Genomic DNA, 23259 nt, shown 5'->3' on the forward strand with positions numbered 1-23259 from the left:
TCAGGTTGATGAAAGTTGGGGTGGATACGTTTTAATATAAGATAACAAAGAAGCTTGCCACATTGACTTTTTCACAAATGCTTTCTCTGTATCACACAATATTATTTGATAGCATTTTGCTTATAGTAGAAATTCTTTCACAGCTGTCCTTTCAAGCTTTGAAGCCAGGCACTGACTTCTTTTCAGCCAGAAAAGTCCTAGCTGGCATCTTCTTTCAGTAGAAGGCTGTTTGTCTACATTGAAAATCTGTTGTTTAGTGTGGCCATCTTCATCATTTTGTTTTAGCTAGATCGTTGGGTGTCTTGCTCCAGCTTTTACATCAGCACTTGCAGCTTCATCTTAAACTTCTGTTATGGAGAAAGCATTTTTCCTTAAACCTCATAAACCAACCTTGCTAACTTCAGACTTCTGCAGCTTTCTTACCTCTCTCTACAGAATTGGAGAGAACGAGGATTTTGTCCTAGATAATACTTTAGCTTATGGAAATGATGTGGCAGGTTTGATCTTCTATCCTGACCACTAAAACTTTGTATTAGCAGGAAGGCTATTTCACTTGTACATTCACTGGAGTAGCACTTTTACTTTGCATACATTACTTGGATAAGTGGTACTAGATCCTAGCTTTGGCCCTATCTTGGTTTTTGAAATCTCTTTTGTATGGAATCTAATCATTTCTGATTAAAAGTAATTAGAGCCCTGTAAATCTTCCTTTGACTTATTTCAATATTTTGTCTCAGGGAATAGGGAAAGGGAGATGAGGAAACTATAGGTTGGTAAAACAGGCACACATACAAATCAGTTAAGTTCTCCATTTTATATGAGTGGGTTTGTCGTACCCCAAAATAGTAACAAAGCATCAAAGATCACACCAATCACAAATCACCATTACAGATAGAAGAATAATAAAAAAAAAACTTAAAATACTGCAAGAATGACCAAATTGTGAGACACAAAGTGAAGACATGCTGTTTAAAAATAGACTTGCCGAACTCAGCATTGCCACAAACCTTCATTGGTTTAAAAAAAAATGCAATCAGATGAAGCACATTAAAAACAAGGTATGCCTGCATATCATACCAAATTAGAATTATAATAGGATTTGAGAGAAATAACCAATTATATCTGCTGTTGCCAGTTTCAGACATCCTATTTAAAATGTTATTTTGTAACACGCATTATAATAGTATAGATTTAAAAATTCATACAGTAACAATTCCTCTTTCCCACATCAAATTTCTAGCTTTTCCCCAAAGTAAATGGCTCTTATAATCACTTTGTTGTATGTTATATCTTTGTGTATCTTTTCCCCCAACTCTGCCATAGACACAGTTACCTGTCTGAGAATTTGACTAAAACATTTATGGTCTTGGAATGACTTTTCTTTATTCATGTGTCATTGTAACTGTAGCCTATTTGGTGCCACTTTTGTTTTAGTTTACCATATCTTGAATTTCAATAAGATATAACATGTGTATTATACTACCTAACTTAGAAAATTAAAATTGGGGGGCCTCCCTGGTGGCGCAAGGGTTAAGACGCAACCTATGGAGCTGTCCTCAGCACGAGTTCAATTCTCAGCCAGCCAGGGAGCAACCCACATGGCGCAGCAGACCTCTCCTGGCTCGCCCGCTGCTTCCCTCGGCAGTGTACTTCAGTCAGCCTGCCTGTTCTGTTCTCCACTCTGTCTCTGGTGGGTCCTCTTGCCACAGGCCTCTAGCCTGTGCCCCAGCTCTTGTATGCATAAATAAATAAATCTTTAAAAAAAGAAAAAGAAAATTAAAATTGGCACTGTATTTGAAACATCTTTCTCCTCAGAGTTAACCTGCTGTGCTGTTTATCATTCCTATACATTATGCACTTAGATGTAGAATAAGTTCTCTGATAACTAAGTCATCATGACAAAGCAATTTTGATACAAGGTTGTAGAAATACAAAGGAATGACCTCTGAGCTACCAGGCAGGTAGCAAGAATTGAGTTGCCAAGAAGTACCTACTTGGTTTTGTGCTGTATGTTGATGACTGTATGTTGTAGACATTAACCTAAGTTAACCTAAAGGATGGTTTATATTAGAGAACCCATGTACTATAAATGTATTAAGTATAAATAGAAAATCATGTAGTTGAATGTCAGGTTTTCTCTACAAAATACCAGGTACGTATGTGAGGAATTCTTGGAATTTGTTAAAAGAAAAAAATTTTTTCTTTAAAAATACATTTCCCTTAGTTTGATTTAATCACATACTTATTTAATGAGTGAATTCTGTGCAATTTTCTCAGACTGTCTTTAACTTTGTTTTTAAAATGACCTTCAAAATAAACTGTTAAAATGTCAAAAAAAAATTTTTTTCTTTAGGGAAAAGCCTCTTTCTCTCACTACACTTCACCATTTTGTATGGTAATTCACTTGCATGTCAAAATAGGGAAATACATGGTCAGATTTACTACCATGATATATTAATTTAGCTATTGTATGCTTTTATGAAATATTGTGAGATTGTGATAACTACTTGTGTAACATAATGAGAAAATTTGGCCACAGATTGAGTTTGATCATTAGTTAGGCTATAATACAAAAATGTGTGAGCATTGTGATCTTAACTCTTTAAGTATGCAGTGCTTTCTATAGAAAGACAAAACCTTTTTTAAAAAGATTTTTGAATAGCAGGAGATACATGATTTTTTTTGTGTGCTATTCAGCCCTTTATTGCATCAACTTGATGTTACTGGGTTTTGTTTCTTAATTTAGGGGTTTGAGAATTCTAATATAAATTTCTTAAGTTTGCCTAGCTAGTTATTATATAAGAACAGGTTTGGGCTCTGAATCCTTATTTGTTTGCTGTATAAATTATGAGAAAGATTAGATTTTTTTAAGGACAGAAGCTAAACGTAAATTTTTTTCCTATATCCTTTGTTTCAGAAGTAACTTAAAATAACAAATTATTTTTTTAAAAGAGTATATTCATTCTTTTACTTGTTTTTTTTTTTTTTAAGATTTATTTATTTATGCATACAAGAACTGGGGTACACGCCAGAGGTGTGGAGAGGTAAGGGGATTCACCAGAGAGAGAGTGGTGAACAGAACAGGCAGATCCACTGAAACACTGCTGATGAGAGCAGCGGGCGAGTCAGGAGAAGTCTGCTGCGCCATGTGGGTATCTCTCTGGCCAGGGATCGAACTCATGCTGCAGTGGCTGCAGATAGCTCCATAGGTTAGGTTTAACCTTAACCTAGTGCCACCAGGGAGGCCCCTAAAATGACAAACTATTAATGGGAAAAACGAAAACATATTCAATTTTAATACTGGAGGTACTGTAGAGGGAACAGAACAGAAAGGAACTATTAGGCCTCTCTACTAATAGCCCTTTTTTCCCTTTTCTTTTCGATAGCTATACAAAATCGTAATCCTGTGTGGTATCAAGCCCTGACTCATGGTCTAAATGAAGAACAAAGAAAACAGTTACAGGATATAGCAACTCTGGCTGATCAAAGAAGAGCAGCCCATGGTATGTTGATAAACACAAGCCCTCTTTAATGTAATTAATGATTTGCTGTAGCCTAAAGTTTTCTATTAAATGATTTTAAATTATAAAAAGCTACATTATTGTAGGTGGATTTCACTCTAAAAGAATGAAGTAAATAAATTTTTGCTTGCTCTCCCTTACTGATTTTAAGTGTAGTTGAAGACTACTTTCAGTATTAGGAGTAGCTTTAATAAAGTTGTTCAAGCTCCTGGTGAGCTTGTTTGTATTAGAAGAGGCTATAAAAACTGTAAAAGTTATAAAAAAAACTGCATTTCAAAAAGGGACATTTTAAATAATACACAATCTAACAATGTGATGTAGGTCTTAATACTGTTACCAGACAAGTGTTATGTTCAAAGAAGCATCCTCCCTATAAACAAAGCATATCTGTTTGAAGTATTTTATGATTGGATTTATCTGCATTATAGTCCCATTAGAAATTTGGTCCTACTTATGTGTTTTTCTCAAAATGGGGCATTTAAAGAGTTTCTGGGTTTTTTTTTTTTAATGATGGGAAGTAAACGTAGACTAAGAGTTCTATACAATAGGTGAGTTTATCTCCCTTCCAAATATTTTCCTCTCTTGCTCTTATTCGGACCAACTTTGGGACTTCCTAATACAAGCTATTAACTTGTTGACTAATGTCTGTTGATTGCTTATGTCCTATAGAAGTAGTCAGATAATTGAATGATCTAGTAAACTTTCACTTGTATGTTTTCTAGAATCCAAAATGATTGAGAAGCATGGAGGATACAAATTCAGTGCTCCAGTTGTGCCAAGTTCTTTCAATTTTGGAGGCCCGGCACCAGGGATGAATTGAGTTATCACTTTCTTTCCTGCTGTGTGATTGTAGTGAAGAGCTTGTGTTCCTCCTAGTAGTGGTTCCAGAACTGGTTCATGTTATCTACTCTAAACTAATTGATCAATAGATGGACAAAAAAAACCCAGGAGGTGGGACCTGATCATGCAACTTGGCACTGAAAAAGAAATCAGAGGGATTTGGGGTGGGGAGGGGAGGTAATGGGGGGGGGTATTTTCTTTATTTTTTGAAGAAAGTAAGATTCTGACTGAAAGTTCAAGTGACACTGTGGAAATCTGAAACAAGAGGGGATGTCATGAAGGCAGCTTTTCTTTTTCTGAGGAAAAACTAGGCATGGGCTACAGGACTATTTAAAATGTCTCATTTACAGTATAAGCTCAAAGGTAGATGTAATTTTTACACCTATGAGTATTTGTCCGATTTCTGTCTCTTCTCACCATTGGGTATCTATTCTTTATATGTAAATAAGATAAGGTAATGGATAGCCTTATTCAGTCTTCATTTTCATTCATCAAAGATTGTTCCTATGTAGATTGGACATTTATTGTAGCACTACATAACTGATTAAAAAAATCTGTAAATGAATTAGCACTTTCATATTGAAACAAGCCTGCTAGCCTATGTATAAAATAGCAAAATGTTTGCTGTTTATAAAAAGAAGGGATATAATAGGGAGGGGGGCAGGGGTAATTTCAAGTTATTAATTTAAAAATGAACTAGCAATTTTGTACCTGGTGACTTTGTGGTGCACTCACCTCTGATAGTGACTTGAATTCGGTATGTTAAAAGGGGTTAGTGATATTTCATTGCTGCTAAAAAATGGCAACTCCCTCTGTGTCCTGTTTTTTCTTAAAGCTCTCAGTGTACAAGTGGATATTTGGATACAAGACCTTACTGTAACAAATAAGAAAGGTGGTATTTGAAGCATGTAAATTGGACCTAAGTTCTACTCTTAAAGAGTTGATCAGAGTATGGCTAAACATCTATATATGCAATCTATTAAAATAACTTAATTCGGCTATTATGTCTTTATTTGATTGCAGTTTTTTCCTAATTATAAAATATTTTCTTCATTGGCCTGTTTTTATCCTGTATCTACAGAGAGTGTGAAATGCACACTTTTAAAATTTAACATCCATTCACCCCATTCCCCCCACATCTACCTTATCCCTCTTATTGATTGTGGTATCAGATCTTAGGCTAAAGGCAGACGGTTCCCTCCAAAAACCACTATTGATACCACTGCAAAAACAAGCCAGCAACAAGACAATGTAGGGAGGTTGGCTTGCTTCCTCTCCTAACTTGCATGTTCAAAATAGCCTTTATTGATCTTAAACATCTGTCAGATGAGTCATACATTGAGTTATTTTTTTATATACATGTATACACACAATATTTCAAATTGAAAGCAACATCTCAATGGATTAAAACTATTAAATGCTGTTATCTATAACAGACTAGAAGATTTATAACTGTAAAAATGAAACAAATGCAAATATTCATATTTAAAATGCATAATGAAGAAAACCCATTGGTGTTGTGTTTTTCTTGTATGCCAATAATTAAGCCACTGCTGTTGGCACTGTTTGGTTTTCTATTTTAACACTGAAGGAGTGAAAGTATTTCCTATATTTATGAATTTCCTATGAAAATCTTTACAAAAAAAACGAAAAAAAAGAATTGTCTGTCTAAAATGTGTGGGTGAAAACTGTTAATCAAGTGTGTTTCTACTTCTTCCCCAGTTGGATACCATCTGTATACTCTAGGTTGCTTAAGGGAATTTCACTATTATATAAAATTGGTAAGGTTACAATGGAGTTGTATATATGCAACATTGTGTACAGAGGGGAGATATTGAATAGTATTAAACATTTTCATCTTCCTTTACCTTTTATCCCCTACCTAATACCTAGTCTTTTTTAAATTTCAGACTTCACTGCTATTTGAATTGATAATTCCAATTTTCACATTATTGTTATTGGAAAACCATATCTAATAAAGGTTTTAGTTATTCCCATGAATAGTATGAAAATTCTCTTTTGCTGAGGTTTTGTTCCAAGAAAATGTATTGACATGTCTTCAAGAAAAATTTACTGTCTCCTGTGTCATACAATCCAAACTAATGACCATTTATAGATTTTAACTAAAATTAAAGTCCTTAAAATTAGATTATATAAAATACTAGTGTTCAAATGGTAATTTCTAATGCATTCAATATATACCTCAATATTTTCATTATTTCCTTAAATTTAACATCAAATTTTTAGTTTTCATACAGATCATGGATCTTGATAATGTGTTTCTAGACAAGGTTATAGGACTTTTGTATGACTTTATAGAGTACTGTATTTACAAACCTGTAATTAGTTGCATGTTGATTTTTTTAAAACGTTGCTTTTCCCCGTTTGACTAATCAATAATTTTTAATTTATAGAAGTTAATTCTGATTTTGTGTGGATTTCAGTATTTGTCTTTGTTAAGTATAAAATCTTCACTTTGTTAATTTAAGCCATCCATTTTTTTAAAAAGTTATTTATCAGTATTAAATAAAGGAAGTTAATCTGTTTTCTGCAGGTAGTAAAATGGTAATTGCTAATTTTCACACTTTACTAAGATAGTGACTTCTGTGTTCACTTCTGGAAGAGGCCAGAGTATGGCCAAACCCAGAGCCATATAGCTGTATGCTGTTCAGTCCCAGATGTAGCCCCTTAAGCAAGCATAAAGAAAGTCATTAAGAATTTCATTAATAGGACTAACCTAGGTCTTTAGGAAAATAAAGCAGAATACCTTAAGGACATGGGCATTGCATTCATATTTGTCAGTGGTATAAAATTATATTGAAACAGCAGCTAAAAAAAAAATCAGTTCTGTATAAATTTTGGTCAGGACTATCTGTGGCTCTAGTATTCATCCTAAATTCTAGGTTTTGATGGGATTGGCTACCCTTGTAGCAGCATTTCACACTTTGATGTATTTCTATGAGGGTAGGGATCTTTAACTGTATTGCTTTTTTTCCCCTGGGTGTAACATAATTAAGATTGACGTGTACCTGTAAACCAACCAAAAAAAAAAACCAAAATTAACAGGGTACCCTCCTCTACACCAAAGGTAGGTAGACTGAGACTGTAACTCAACTACGTAAAATAATCCAGTGCTACTTTGGTCCCCTTGTTCTTTTGTGGTTAGTACTATACGTGTTCCAAGAGAGTTCACAATCATGTAGACTTTAAATAAAACAAAGCATGCACCCTTGCCCTTTAAGGACCAGTATAACAGGTGCGCATACTGCTACTTCTTGTATCAAAGACCAGAAGTTACTCATGACTTTGTCTATCTCCAAAAGCTAGGGTGATAGTGTTCTTAAAAAGTACCCAGCTAAGAAATGTAGGATTTTATCACTGGGAGGAATAAGTATCTTTTAAGTAACTTGTGAAGTAATGCCCCCGCCAGGTTTTTAAAAGCCCAAGTGATGACTCTTTTATAGATTCTAGTTCATGGTAAGTTAAAATTTGTCAGTTTACAAGCCTCCCCGGTGGTGCAGCAGGTTGAGCGCAGCGCTGTGAAGCTGTCTTCAGTACGGGTTCGATTCCCAGCTGGCCAGGGAGATACCCACATGGCATGGCAGACCTCTCCTGTCTCACCCGCTGCTCCACTCAGCAGTGTATTTCAGTCAGTCTGCCTGTTTCGTTCCCCACTGTCTGATGAATCCTCTCACCCTCCTGCACCTCTGGCCTGTACCCCAGTTCTTGTATAAATAAATAAATTTTTTTTTAAATGTAAAGTATGTGATGCATTAAGATTGGTAGAATATGGTTAGTTTTTTTTTTTTTTTTTTTTTAAGATTTATTTATACAAGCAGTGGGTACCGTCAGAAGTGCGGGAGGGCAAGAGAATTCACCAGAGCGGGGAGCAGAGCAGGCAGAAGGACCAGAGTACACTGCTGAGGGCAGCAGGAAAGGTCTGCGCAGCCATGCGGGACCCTCCTCTGGTGGCTGGGGAGCAGCCGGGGATCAAACCGGCGCCGCAGAGGCTGCGGGCAGCTTCGCAACCCAGCGCTCAACCGGGGAGGCCCTAAATAAATCTTCAAAAATTAAAAATTTGTCAGTTTACAATCAATATTTGAACCCTCTATTTAAATACCTCCTGCCAATCTTAAAGTTCCTTCTAAATTCCTTTTCATATTCAAGCCAGAAATACAAGGAAACTTCCTGAAGCTGAAAAGTACCTACCAAAAACCTAAACCTAATGAGAGACTATCAAAACTTTTCCTCTCTAAGGTCAAAAGTTATATAATCATGTCCCCTGTTGCCACTTCCATTGAACATTGTATATGATGTTATGGCTGGAACAATTAGTAAAGAGGAGGAAATAAAAGACATTCAGACTAAGAAGGAAACTATATTCACTGATGACATGTTCCTAAAACCATACGGAATCCACACATGACAAGCAAGGTTGCAGGACACAACCTTTGACTTTATACTAAAGAGTCAATTGTGTATCTATACAGTAGCAATGAAATGAAAAGTGGAATTTGAAAATTTGACTAATGGTATAAAATTTGAGTCCTGAAACCCTTAATTTAGCTGATTTTTCAGCAAGATTTGATGAGGAAACTTCAATGTGTTGAATAGAAAGGAATAATCTGTGACAAAAGGGTTTGAGATAGCTGGGTAGCTACATGGAAAAGCATGAAATAACCTTTCCTTACCCACATACAGAAATGAACTCAAAGTGGCTCAAGTATTTAAATGTAAGACCTCAAACTGAAAAAATAAGCATAAATCTTCGTGACTGAATTAGGCAATGGTTTCTTGGACACCAGAAAACAAAAACTACCACCATACCTGGGCTTAATCAAAATTTAACATTTTAGAAGAAAACAAATTCTGAGTATACAGAGAACTCTTAAAAAAATATCAAATGGAGCCTCCCCGGTGGCGCAGCAGGTTGAGCCCAGTGCTGTGAAGCTGTCCACAGCCTCTGCAGCATGGGTTCGATTCCTGGTTGGCCAGGGAGATTCCCACATAGTGCAGCAGACCTCTCCTGTCGTTCCCGCTGCTCCCCTCAGCAGTGCATTTCGGTCATCTGCCTGTTCTGCTCCCTACTCTGTCTCTGGTGAATCTTCTCACCTTCCCACGCCTCTGGCTTGTACCCCAGCTCTTGTGTAAAAATAAATCTTAAAAAAAAGATTTTTTTAAAAAATTATCAAATGGAGGGCCTCCCTGGTAGTGCAAGGGGTTAAGTGTCAGCACTATGGAGCAATCCACAGCTACTGCAGCTAAGTTCGATCCCCAGCAGGGGAGCATGGTGCAGCAGACCTCTCCTGTCTCACCTGCTGCTCCCCTCAGCAGTGTATTTCAGTACATTCACCTGTTCCCCAATCGATCTCTGGTGGATCCTCATTCCCTGACCTCTGGCCTGTACCCCAGCTCTAGTATGCATAAATAAATCTTTAAAAAAAATTTTATCAAATGAACCAATTTAACAATGAAAATCCAAACACATTATTCCAAAGAGAAATAGGTAATAATTGTAGATGTTCAACATCACTAGTCATTAGGGAAATGCAAATGAGAGTCACAATGAGATTTCACACAAGCAAGTCTGGTCAAGAAGTAGACCAGATAGGGCCTCCCTGGTAGCACAAGGGGTTAAGTCCTAGTACTAAGTTTAGCAGCAGCCACTGCAGCACATTAGATCCCCAACCAGTAAGTTAACCCACATGGAGCAGCAACCTCTCCTGTCTGCCCTGCTGCTCCCCTCAGTTGTGTATTTCAGTTGATCTGCCTATTCTGCTCCCCACTCTTCTGCTGAATCCTCTCACCACCACCCCCACCTCACCTCTGGCTTACACCCCAGTTCTTGTATGCGTAAATAAATCTTTTTTAAAAAATAGACCACATAATGTGGAGGAATCGAAACCCGAACATGTCGCCAATAGTATGTAAAATGCTCATCTGTCAAACATTTTTATGGTTTGTGGAGCTATGAAATCTAGACATGGAAACATTTTCAAATACATCGTGGTGATGGTTGCATAGCCTTGTGACTGTGCTAAAGACCACAAAAGTGAACAAATCTGGTTAAAACCCTCTAAAATGTAATATGAGATCTTTAATGCAAATTAAGTTTTACTCATGGTTAAATAGCTGTGCCTGTTTTAGGGGGAAAATCCTTAGAGAATATATTCCAGTGTTTTGTTTTGCTACCAGTTCACATGTTTTTTAAATCACCTTATCAAATAGCCCTTGCTGATGCCAAAGTTGGGGTAGGGAGGTGAACCTTAAAATTTTTTTATGACTTTGGCACCTCATATCTTTGAACGTAGTTCAGTGTTAAACCTGTAAGATTGACCTAAATTTTCTCCCCAAAATCCAGTGGTATTTCTAAAATGTTGTATGTTTTTGCTGCTTATTTGGAGACATGAGCTTCACCTTTAAAAAAAAAAATTCTTACTTTGTTTCAAAAGTACACTTTCCCAGAAGAATAGTATTTAAAAAAGTGGTTCCATCCTGAACTATCCACTACTTAGCTCTTGTTTGAAAAACTGTAGATTTACTATGTATATTAGTGAAACTTGGCTTTTGCTTTGTCTGGAATGTTCTACTTTAGATTTGAGCAAATGTGATTGAAAGCCAAAATGTTAGCTAAGATCTTGTACCTTGAATTTGGAGGGGCTTTAGATTTATAAATACTTTGTAAATTGAGTATATTCACCTCTTAGTTTGCCACTAAAAGCTTAATACATATTAACCACAACTACTAAACTTTGGAGCTCATTTTTGGGTGACATTTTTGAAGTGGTTTAAAGGTAGCGTTGATAAAATAGAAAAACTGCATTCAAACTGAATTGTATTGAATAGCATGAAATGAGGGAAACCATGCAATTAGCCACTAACAAACATGCTTATGTCTGTCAGCATTAATATTTACTGAGATTGGAAAGGAACATTTTAAATAAGCTAATCAAACAATAGTTTCAAAAGTATGCTCTAATTAAGACCCGATTAATGCTCTTTTTAGATTTCTTTTAAATGCTTTTTTCTTTTTACAATTCTCTGGGTCCATGGACCCTATGAAACTAAATTGTGGTTTTTTCCATAGCTTTCATCGGAATTTCAAAGGAATTATCAAAGTGTTTAAGGACATTTGCCATAGACCATTAATGTGGGAATTGAAGAGATGGGCAAACATTTACCAAAGTACTTGAAAAGCATCTCTGAAAAAAGCATCCTTGGTAGATATATTTGTAATCTACATTTTCATAAATCCTCCCAATATACACTGAAATTGTTTTACCATATAGATAAGGCAACAGGTACCGAGACAAGTGACAGATCTATAACCACAGCTCCTAGCGGAGATGAAGTTCTTAGTTTTTAAATTCTTTAATATTTATCTATAAATCCATGATTAAAAAATTATGATTAAATTACCTGTAATAAATTATATGTATTATATATTATATATAGTATATTATATATACTATATACAGTATATACTATATAGTAGTATATAGTATATACAGTATATATAATATACTGTATATAGTATATTATATATAGTATATTATGTATGTTATATAGTATATTATATATGCTATGTTATATATAGTATATATATTAATGTTATATATTTTATATTATAGTTATTATATATTATATTATTACATAAGTAATTTAATAAATCAGTCACCTAAAGGGCCTTCTCCCAGAGATTCTTTTTAAAAATTCAGTGTATCATTTTTCTACATGTATAATGCATTAATGGTTATGTCATTGCACAAAATGCCAAAAACAGCCAATTCTATAGTCGAGTTACTAAAAGAAATATTAAAAAAGCATGATGGTAATATTTTTTTGAGGGGGACTAGAAACAAGTCTAGAAAATTGAGGAGAAAATTATATATATTAAGAGCCTGGTCTAGCATGGATTGGAAGTGAAAGCCATTAATTTGATGAAAAGTAGACAGCAAAGATTTGAAATGATTTGGTGTAATTCTGAAGATTACGAATGGCCCTAAATACTAGGCACATTTGAACTCTAGTCACTGGTAAATACTGTTAAACACAAAAATTTCTCAACTTGTGACAGTCAGAATTAAGGTTTCTCCCTAAACCAAATTTGAAGTATAGTGTTCAATTTTTATAACCACTCAGTAGGTTTCAGATATACAACATGTACTTTAAATGCAATCTACATTTATAGGGTGATTTAACATTTTGTGTATTTGTGTTACAGCATTTCAACAAGTCGACTACGCATGACATAGTAAATGGCTAATCCGCATAAAGTATTTTGATTCTTTTAATAACATTTTTGGCAGATGTAACATCTGAAAGGTTCAAAAATTAATTTAAAAACACCTTTAAGGAATATACTAAGGTCAGTACTTTAAGTGACCTAATTCCTCCAGTTTCAAGTAACCTCACTCAATTTTGTGTCCCATTTTTCAATTTTATAAGTATGTCAGAAATATGAACTTTTACTATGTATTGAATAAGACTCAAAATTCTATTTGCCATCCAATGCGTTTGGGTACTGGTAAAACTATACCCTCTTGTCAGCCCCCCCCACTCCCAACCGCCACCAAAAAATTGATGTTAAAACTCTCAAACTTCAACGCAACTGTAAACCAAAAATATTTTAATTACGTTCACTTAGAAGACACCCTATCTTTTGATTTAACCTCTTGGCCATTGTAAATAATTCCATAACCACCTGAACTGCAAAAAAACAGTACGTCATCCAGCTCTCTCCAGTTCTTCTAGAAAACTAGGACACAAATTTGTCTACAACGAGCCAGCCTCCTCATTCTTAGTTATTCCCCAATTCTACACCTGTAAACAAATCTGGGCTCTGCACACTTTATCTCATCTTTATAAACTCAGCCTGGCTACCAAAGCAAACGAATACTCCTGAAATAACTACTTTCTCCAATGGTTCAGAAAAAGTTGGGAGGATAGCTGCAATAAACATTATCTAAACTTCACAGCTAATTTGTATCCATGCTTAATAGATTTGGGGACGCCGAATCTATGCTTTTCCTATTCTTTTCACTTTCCTTTAATTCGCGACACACACAAAAATAAAAAAGGCAACCACACCATTATTTTTGAACCTAAACATATCGCAAAAGCACCCGCGGGGTCTATCAGCGAAGCCTTAAGGCCACCGCCCAGGGGTTCACCCTCCCACCGCATGGAGATGCCGGGGCAGCAGGAGAAGCGCCGGCCGACTGGGCCGTCAACGATCGGCACCCTCGGGAAAGCGGAGGGCTCGACCGGGATCAAGGCCTCAGCAGGCACCCAGAGCCCCAGGGAGCGGTTAGGTGTCCCATCCTTTCCTATCCCCCCCTACCAGTTCCCTCCCAAAGGGTCGGCACTCGGCAATCTCTAGGAAAAGCCCAATCGGTCTCCAGAACGCGCTCCAGCAAGCCCACCGGGAGCGCCCAGGCCACCTCCTAGCCCCTGTGGGGAAAATGGCGCCCGTCACCCCCTTCTCCCTCCTGGCTAGTCACAAGGGCCAGCCTCCCTCCCTCGCCACAAAATGGCGCCTCCCGCTGGGGCCCCAGAACCGGCATAATTCACTTGTCAAAGAGGCGGTGTCGATCTGGGACGAGCGGTTGCATGACCCAGTCAGACGCAAGGCCTTGGACTCCGCACCTTGCACAAGCCACTCAGGCGCTGGCTGTCAGGGCCCGCGAAGTTGACGTCAAGAAAGGGGGTGGGGTTAGGGCGGTCTCCTTTCCGCATCACCTAAACGTGAGCCAATGGCAAGCAGGAAGCGTCTAGTGAGTGACGTAATGGCAGCCCAATGGAGGCTGGGGGCGGGCCTCAGACAAGCTATGCGGGTTGCGGGGCCTGGGGGCCGGGCGGCTGTTTCCTGTCCTGGTGCATGGTGGTCGGACGAAGGAATTGTTGGAAAATTTTCTCGGAGGTTCGTATATAAATGTGTTTTTACCCAGTGTGCATTATTCTCCGCCCGGCCGCCGCCCTCAGCGCGGCGGCGCGGGCCCACTCGGGCCCGGACTCTCACTCGGGCTGCTCAGCCTCTGCCGCAGGCCCCGCCGAGCCCACGGCCGGACGCGGCACCGGCGCCCGGGCAGAAGCGGAGTTTATTAATAACCCGCGGCCGCCACTCTGGGCGGCGGAGCTTTTCTCGCTGAGGACGCTGCCCCCCCCCACCGTGTCTTTGCTCGCCGCGCCCCGCCTGCTCCCTCAGGGGACCGCCGAGGGGAGGGAGTGAAGATGGGGAGGGTGGAGCCCTTGGGAGCCTGACGGCGCTTCTCGGCTTGACCTCGGAGCGGAGCGGCTCCCCAGGCGCCGCCGAGGCGGAGCTCCTCCGTCGGGGATGCCCGGGCCGCGGGCCGCACCGGGCCCCAGCTGAGGCGCCCGCGGCGGGCTTGGCCCAGGGCCCGCTAGGGACCCCTCCTGCAATCGCACCCAGACTTTCCTGCTGCCCGGATCGTGCACACATTGCTTGTTTACCTTTTTTTAAAAAAAAACAAAAAACACTGATGAGGTCTGATACCGAGTATTAGAAATTGTCGATTTTACTGCTTCCCATTTTCTCTCGGTTTTGGCCAAAGAGCGAAGAAATCTTTTAGTGGCTTTGTACTATTTTGATGTGGAACGTGAACGAATTTTTAGTCCCTCAACTTTTGCTTTTTAACATTTTTTCTGCATTAATGAAGTTAGGCAAAAAGTAGGGAAGAATGAGATTGTTACTAAACCCATTATTTGCTTAAGATCAGTTTCATCCTTGGGTGTTTCTAAGCGGTTGGTATGATCAAGTGGGGCTATGGTGAAAAAGTATATTCTAGGTTGTGATTGAATTTGTCTTGAATCTGGAAGATGCATGTGTTTTTTCTGCAGTTAAAGTTTGTTTAGTATTTTATCTTGTTGAATATGCTAGTTTTAGTTCGTTGTTAAGTGTTTAGTGGAGAATGTGTGATGAGGTCACCCCGAAACTCATAACTAATGTTATCCCAAAGTATTTTGACTACTTTGGAAATTCACTAATTAGCTGTCTACAAATATTTGAATGTCTTTTCCTTAGCACCCTCCCTCCTATTTAAAAAAAAAGTAGCTTTGTTGGTATAATTGACATACCTGACAACTCACCCCTTTAAAAGTGTATGATTAGATGGGTTTAGCATTCACACAGTTGTGCAGCCACTACCACACAAGTTCATTGCTTCAGAAAGAATGCCATACCATTAATAGTTCCTCCCCAATTTCCCCTAGCATACCCCTTCCTCTGTCACTCATCTACAGTTTGCCCACTCTAAACAGTTCATATAAATTGATGACTTAGTATGTGGGCTTTTGTGATCGCCTTCTTTTAAGTTTCATTCATGTTATCACATATATCAGTACTTAATTTCTTTTTATTGCCAAGTAATATTTCATTGTACTGACATAACACCATCTTTTGATGGGCTTTTGGGTGGTTTTCACCATTGTCTATTCTGCATCATGTTGCTATGAAGGTTCACGTACAAGTCCTTGTTATGAATATTTTCATCTCTTGGATGTGTACTTCAGAGTAGAATTGCTCCATGTGGTAGTAAGATCACTAACATTTGTGAAACTGTCAAACTTTTCCACAGTGAGGGCACCATTTTATATTCCTGCAAGCAGTATATGAACATTACTACTTCTCCACAATCTTTTTTTTTTTTTTTTTTTGGTGGGCTCCTCACCGGTGGCCGTGGCAGGGGATCGAACTGGCGCTGCAGAGGCTGTGGGCAGCCTTGCAACCCAGCGCTCAACCACTGCGCCACCAGGGGAGGCCCACCTAACTTCTCCACATTCTTGTCAACATTTATTTTCAATCTTTTTGATGGCTGCCATCCTAGTAGGCATGAAATGATATCTTTTGTGATTTTGATTTGTATTTCCCAGAGGCTTAATTATGTTGAGCATTTTCTCCTGTGCTTGTTGACTATTTGTATGTTTTCTTAGGAGAAATATCTATTTGGATCCTTTCCTCATTTTAAAATTAGATTAAATTTTTATTATTGAAATGTAAAAGTCTTTCATATAAAAATCCCTTCTCGAATATATGATTTTATTTTATTTTTATTTATTTATTTTTTTTTTAAGAACACTATTTTGTTTTAAGGGGATTTTTTTTTTTTTAAAGATTTATTTATTTATACAAGCACTGGGTACATTCAGAAGTGCGGGAGGGTGAGAGAATTCACCAGAGCCAGAGCGGGGAGCAGAGCAGGCAGAAGGACCGAAGTACACTGCTGAGGGGAGCAGCGGGCGGCAGGAGAGGTCTGCGCGCCATGTGGGACCCTCCTCCGGTGACCGGGGAGCAGCCGGGGATCGAACCGGCGCCGCAGAGGCTGCGGGCAGCTTCGCAACCCAGCGCTCAACAGCTGCACCACCGGGGAGGCCCTCGAATATATGATTTTAAAAAGTGTCTATAGCCTTTTGTGGCATGTTGGGGTATTGCTGTGCAGTAAGATTGATTGTGTTTATGGAAAGTTAAGCTAGCTATCAAGCAGTTCTTTCCCCCCTACTGTTACCTTAGCTGAATTAGAGTTATTTATAACATCTATGCAGTGTATGGTCATTGGAGGAGCACCTACTCAGTCCTGAGATTTTTATCATTCTATTTTGAGATTCTTTTAATTGTTTTTTTTTTTTTTTTTTTTAATCTGAAGTCTTACCTCCTCCTGTTTGCTCTCAGCTTTACTTCAGAACAGTGATGTTTTAAAAGTTGGGTTTGTCATTTCTCTTTTCTATGCTTAATTTGTATTTTAAGGAACAGCCTTTGTGAGATAGTTTTTGAACTTTATTTTACTGTCATACAAGCTGACTTTGTTTTTAAGATGTATTTAGACCGAGAAACTTCGGTCAGGGAAAATAAAAAATTGAAAACAGCATACGTCGCTCCCTTCTTTCCCATAAGTTTAATCCAGTTTTTTAAAAAATGCTGTAGTGGGATCTGAGCCTGTAGGAATACTTTTCCATTAATATCTGCTCACGGGCATTTAACTCCAAACTACATTTTTGTGCTTAAAGTAATGCTTTATTCAGTTCTTAATTTTGGCTAGGCATTGAGTTAAGTCGTTTGTTCAGTGGTTTACATATATACCTAAGATTAGAATCTTCAGTACAAACCTATTATCAAGTACTAGTTATCCCTGTTCTGCAGATGAAATTTAGAATACTTAGCCAACTATTCTATGGCAAAGTTGGAACTTGAGCCTGTGACTGGTTGTCAACTGAGTTATTCAATAAGCTACCAAGTATCTTCTTTAACTTTTAAAATACAGGATACATGTAGTTTGCAGAATGATGGAGTGTTTTGAATAATGTACCTAATGTGTCACAGCATGCTTGTTACTGTACTAATTGTACTCAACTTTAAGTTGATGAGTATATAAGCCAAATGATTAGTACATTCGGCTTTTCACTGAAAATACAGAGATTTATATAGTTATGGATGTAGTAGTCATAAGTTTAATCATTTAAATTAATGCATTATATACACAATACAGAATACAATGCAGAAGCATGTTGTAAAAAGTGAGGCACAATGAAAAGCATTGGGATAAATGAAAATCTGATCTTGAATCTTCTCAGGCAATTAATTAGCTGTCATGTCAGACAAATTGTGTCCATTCATTTAATATTTAATAAACGTGTACAGTGTGCCAGACATTATTACAGACACTGGGAATTCAAGGGTGAACAGGGCAGGTGACCCCTGCCATTATGGAACTTAGAGTTCAGTTAAAAATTCTGATAAGTAGGGCCTCCCCTGTGGCGCAGTGGTTGAGCGCTGGGTTGCGAAGCTGCCCGCAGCCTCTGCAGCGCCAGTTCGATCCCCGGCTGCTCCCTGGCCACCAGAGGAGGGTCCCGCATGGCGCGCAGACCTCTCCTGCAGCGCCAGCTGCTCCCCTCAGCAGTGTACTTTGGTCCTTCTGCCTGCTCTGCTTGCCGCTCTGGCTCTGGTGAATTCTTTCACCCTCCCGTGCTTCTGACTGTACCCAGTGCTTGTATAAATAAACAAACAAATAAATAAATCTTTATTTTTTTTTTTTTTTTGTGGGACCCTCGCCGGTGGCCGGGGAACGAACCAGCACTGCAGAGGCTGCGGGCAGCTTTGCAGGCCAGCGCTCAACCGCTGCGCCACCAGGGGAGGCCCAATAAATAAATCTTTAAAAAAGAATTCTGATAAGTGCTCTGAAGGAAATAGAGCTCTGTGACAGAGAATATGGGGATGGTGGTAGAATGTATATATTTTAGATAGTTGATGAAGAACAATATGTGCAAAAGTAGGAAGAGTTAGGTGTGTTTTAGCAACTAGAATGTCCGCATGACTGGATATATATAATGAATGACAAATGTAAGCACCTGCAGTATGATTTATGTTAAACTCATTTCTTGAACATAGAAGCATAACTGTCAAGATCCAAAGACCAATAGGACACAGTATGTACATTAAAAGGCTCATGGTCTAGTTGGGCAGAGTGGATGTGGGCATTAAAGGACTGGTGAGAGGAGCATTTGAATATCAGAAACCTTTCAGCAAAAACAAGGTTCTGTAAACCTTGCTATCCTCACCCATAGAAAGAAAACTAGTATGCTTTGAGTGGATCTTGAGTAATGAGTGCTTTACCTACATTATTCTTCAAACAGCCCTATCAGGATCTGGGTAGCAAGGCAGAGGCACCATGAAAGAGCCCTATGCCTGGATTATTCTTTCTACTCTCCTTACCCTAGCAAATATATATTTTTATGCCCAAGCTCACATGTCATCATCTTTGCATCCCTGAGGCAAATTTAGGTGCTGCTTACTCTAGTAATGCTTCTGTTTGTGGTAATTTAAAAAAAAAAAAACCCAAAACTAGTTTTTCTTAAAACCGTAACAGTAACACATGGTAAAAAATTTTTTGACTTACGGAATTTACATAATAAAATTTAAAATCCCTTTTCTACTCCACTCTCATCTCCAAGTCCTATTTCTGGGTGGTAACCCTTGAAATTTTTTTTTTAATTGAGGTAACACTGGTTTACGATACTGTATGATTCGGAGGTTTGGCCTCACATCTCTTCAGATCTGTGTTATTACACCACACCCACCATCAAGGCTCCCATAGTCTATTGGGCCTTCTACACTTTCCACCCTCCCCATGCCCTTCTGTAACCTTAGTTCTACGGTCAAATACTTAGGGTTTATTATTGGTCTGGTTGTGTCTGACCTTTTGTGTCTCACCACTTGAATTTTTAAATGTATATTCAAGGTGAGGTTCTTATTTTCCATCCCTTGTTGGAACCCTACCCCTAAGACTAAACAGAAGGACAATCCAGAGAATGAAAGAAAATATTTACAAAGCCTATATCTGACAAGGGATTAATGTCCAGAATATTTTAAGAACTCTTAGAATTGAACAATAAAAAGGCAGCCCTTCTTTTTTTTTTTTTTTAAATATGGAACGCTTCATGAATTTGCGTGTCATCCTTGCACAGGGGCCATGCTAATCTTCTCTGTATCGTTCCAATTTTAGCATATGTGCTGCCGAAGCGAGCACGACAGCCCATTTTTTAAAAAATATAGACAAATTATCTGAATAGGTATTTCTCCAGAGAAGGTATATCAAAGGTCAATAAGCACATGAAAAGATCTTCAACAATATTAGCCTGAGGGAAACATAGTTCAAAACCACAGAGATACACCTCTTCATAGCCACTAATGACGATACTCAGAAAGATTGATAACACCATTAGCTAGAATATTGAAAAATTGGAACTCGCAGCCATTGTTAGTGGAATGTAAAATGGTGCAACTGCTTTGGAAAATAGTTTGATAGTTTCTCCAAAACCTAAGCATAGAGTTCCACTCCTTGGGTTCCTACCAAAGACAAGCAAAACATATCTACACAAAAACTTGTACACAAATGTTCATGGTAACATTATTCACGATTGCAAAAAATAAAAACAGCTCAAATGTCCATGAACAGATGAATAAATAATGTACATTCATAAAATGGTATCTTTTTTTAATTTTTAAAGATAATTTTTAAATTTTAATTTACATAATGGAATTTTATTTGGCAATAAAAAGGGATGAAGTACTGATACATTCTACAATGTGGATGAACCTTGACAACATTGTGCTTGAGCAAAAGAAACAAATCACAAAGGACCACATATTATATGATTTCATTTATATGAAATGAACAAAATAAACAATAAACAAATCTATAGAAATAGAAAACATGTAAGTGGTTGTCTAGGGCTTCGGAAAGAGGGACATGGGCCTTCTTTTGGAAAGTGATAAAAATGTTCTGAATTTAGATTGTGGTGAGGTTTGTACAACTCTGAATATACTAAAGCCTTTGAACTGTACCCCTTAAATGGGTAAATTGTATGGTATGTAATTTATATCTCAATAAAGACACATGTTTTTAAAGAGTAGGCAAGAGGAAAATTCCTCTTGAATAACATACCGCCAAAGCCTGTTTTTGCTTGCTTTCTACTCAGTACCCTTTTATAGTAGAAGGAGAAAATAGTGAATAAGATAAGACATGGGACACTATAATCTCTTCTTAATTTGCTTTTTAAAATTCCTAAAAAGGGCCTCCCTGGTGGCGCAGTGGTTGAGCGCTGGGTTGCAAAGCTGCCCGCAGCCTCTGCAGCGCCGGTTCCATCCCCGGCCACCAGGTGGGCGTCCCACATGGTGCACAGACCTCCTGCCGCCCGCTGCTCCCCTCAGCAGTGTATTTCGTCACTCTGCCTGCTCTGCTCTTCCCTCTGGCTCTGGTGAATTCTCTCACCCTCCGGCGCTTCTAACTGTACCCAGTGCGAACTGTACCCAGTGCGTGTATAAATAAATAAATATTAAAAAAAAAGAAAGAAAGTAAAACCATTAAGTGAAAAGCATAATTTAAAAAAAAATTAAAAAAAAAATTCCTAAAAAGTTGTAAATATACATGTACTACCATGTGCTAGTCTAAGTGATTGATATTTATCCTCACAATAGCTCTGTGAAGTATACTCTGTTTACAGGTTGGGAAACTAGAACAGTTGAGTAACTTACCCAAGGTCACACAGATAATATGGTAAAGGAGATTTTGAAGCAGATGTCTGGCCTCAGAGTCCTCATACTAAAGTGTAATGTTATACTACCTCTTATAAGCATTCCTTTCCAGGTATAACCCACACTTCCTAATCTACCTAAAGGGGTATCCTCCTTAGATGTTTTGTTCTAGTAGTTATATATATAGCTTCTCTTGAGAAGAGCAAGTACAATAATTAAAGTAAATTGTGATAAGGGTATAGGCAATATCATGGGAAATATATCTAAATTCTGACCCAATTTGGGGAGTTAAGGTAGAACTTTTTGATGGAATCTGAGACTACTGCAATAAAATATCTGAACATACATTTCTCCAGAGAAGGTATACCAAAGGTCAATAAGCACATGAAAAGATCTTCAACATAATTAGCCTGAGAATTTAGCCAAGTAAAGAGAAGTGGCAGAATAATGTAGATGGTTCAAGTAACAATGTTTAGAGGACCAGATCCCAGAGACACCTTGGACTATTTTGGGAGTGGCAAATAATTCAGTAGCTTGTATCAGATTATTGAGCCAAATATCAATGTCAAAAAGTAGGACCTCCCCGGTGGCGCAGTGGGTTGAGTGCAGCGCTGTGAAGCTGTCCGCAGCCTCTGCAGCGTGGGTTCGATTCCCGGCTGGCCAGGGAGATTCCCACATGGCGTGGCAGACCTCTCCTCAGCAGTGTATTTCGGTTGTCTGCTTGTTCTGCTCCCCGTTTTGTCTCTGGTGAATCCTCTCACACTCCCACGCCTCTGGCCTGTGCCCCAGCTCATATATATATATAAAAAATCTTAAAAAAAATAATCAGGGCCTACCCGGTGGCGCAGCGGTTGAGCGCTGGGTTGCAAAGCTGCCCGCGGCCTCTGCAGCGCCGGTTTGATCCCCGGCTGCTCCCCGTCCACAGGAGGAGGGTCCCACATGGCGCACAGACCTCTCCTGCCGCCCGCTGCTCCCCTCGGCAGTGTACTTTGGTCCTTCTGCCTGCTCTGCTCCCCTCTCTGGCTCTGGTGAATTCTCTCACCCTCCCGTGCTTCTGACTGTACCCAGTGCTTGTATAGATAAATAAATAAATAAGTAAATCTTAAAAACAAACAAACAAAAAAGAATGATTTTCCCCATTAAAAAAAAAATAATAATCAAAAGGTAGACTTCACCTATACTTCATGTTGTGTCATTTAGGGCAGCATTTAACCTCAGTTTCATTTCCTCATCTACAAAATTGGGATAAAATAGTACTTAAGTCATAGAATTGCTAGGTGGATTACATGAACTAGTAGTAATGTGTGGGATATAGTATTATAGAAGATAGTGTTTTCCATTTATGCATCACTACTCATTTTTTCATATAAATTTTATTATGAAATTATATTGGTATCATCAGCTGTTTAATTATGACCAAGATTACTGGGGTGTAGAATATGAAGAGGTTGTATCTAGAAGACTGGAGGGTTGAGTAACCAGCTTGTCTTGATTTTTCTTATATCCTAGTTTAAAAACAGAAAATTTCCCCCTTCCCTCCCACCTTTCCCTCCCACCTCAAAAAAAAAAAAAACCCTGAGAGTTTTGAAAAGGATTAATTAGGAAGTGGAAAGCACCAGGAACAAGTGAATGTCACAGAGACCAAGGCAAGAGAGTATTCCTAGAAGGACATAAAGGCTATAGAATATACACGTGTTGATTTTCAGTAATGCACACCTGAAACTTACATACATGCAATGTTACTTCAATTAAAAAAATAAAAAGGATATAAAAGAGGTATCAAAACAAGTAGATAATAGACTGAAAAATATCCGTCACAATATTTTAATGTTCAACTGTTGTCAACATTTG

The 23259-nt window shown here is 38.3% G+C and overlaps 2 protein-coding genes and 1 non-coding gene across 5 annotated transcripts in view; 2 read left to right on the forward strand and 1 right to left on the reverse strand.

Moving 5' to 3' along the window:
* The window catches only part of IPO7 (importin 7), a 48572-nt gene extending 41460 nt beyond the window's left edge, over positions 1 to 7112 (forward strand). Inside the window, exons 24-25 of the mRNA XM_037522639.2 lie at positions 3387 to 3503; positions 4244 to 7112. Coding sequence (XP_037378536.1) covers positions 3387 to 3503; positions 4244 to 4341 — 215 coding nt within the window. The 3' untranslated portion in view covers positions 4342 to 7112. The remainder of the gene's footprint in view (positions 1 to 3386; positions 3504 to 4243) is intronic.
* Positions 7113 to 14192: 7080 nt separating this feature from the next.
* Positions 14193 to 23259, forward strand: part of ZNF143 (zinc finger protein 143) — a 57964-nt gene continuing 48897 nt past the window's right edge. For 2 of the 3 annotated variants that reach the window (XM_037522641.2, XM_037522642.2), the window contains exon 1: positions 14193 to 14283. In XM_037522641.2, the coding sequence (XP_037378538.1) occupies positions 14242 to 14283 (42 nt within the window). In that variant the 5' untranslated portion in view covers positions 14193 to 14241. The remainder of the gene's footprint in view (positions 14284 to 23259) is intronic. The other variant, XM_037522644.2, reaches the window with a different exon arrangement.
* Positions 19794 to 19900, reverse strand: LOC119256376 (U6 spliceosomal RNA). The gene has a single exon (XR_005127716.1). It is a non-coding gene; the product is annotated as a U6 spliceosomal RNA (small nuclear RNA).

This window comes from Talpa occidentalis, unplaced genomic scaffold (assembly GCF_014898055.3).
Source record: "Talpa occidentalis isolate TD23 unplaced genomic scaffold, MPIMG_talOcc4v2.1 talOcc4.3, whole genome shotgun sequence".
In the NCBI taxonomy this organism is placed as follows: domain Eukaryota; kingdom Metazoa; phylum Chordata; class Mammalia; order Eulipotyphla; family Talpidae; genus Talpa; species Talpa occidentalis.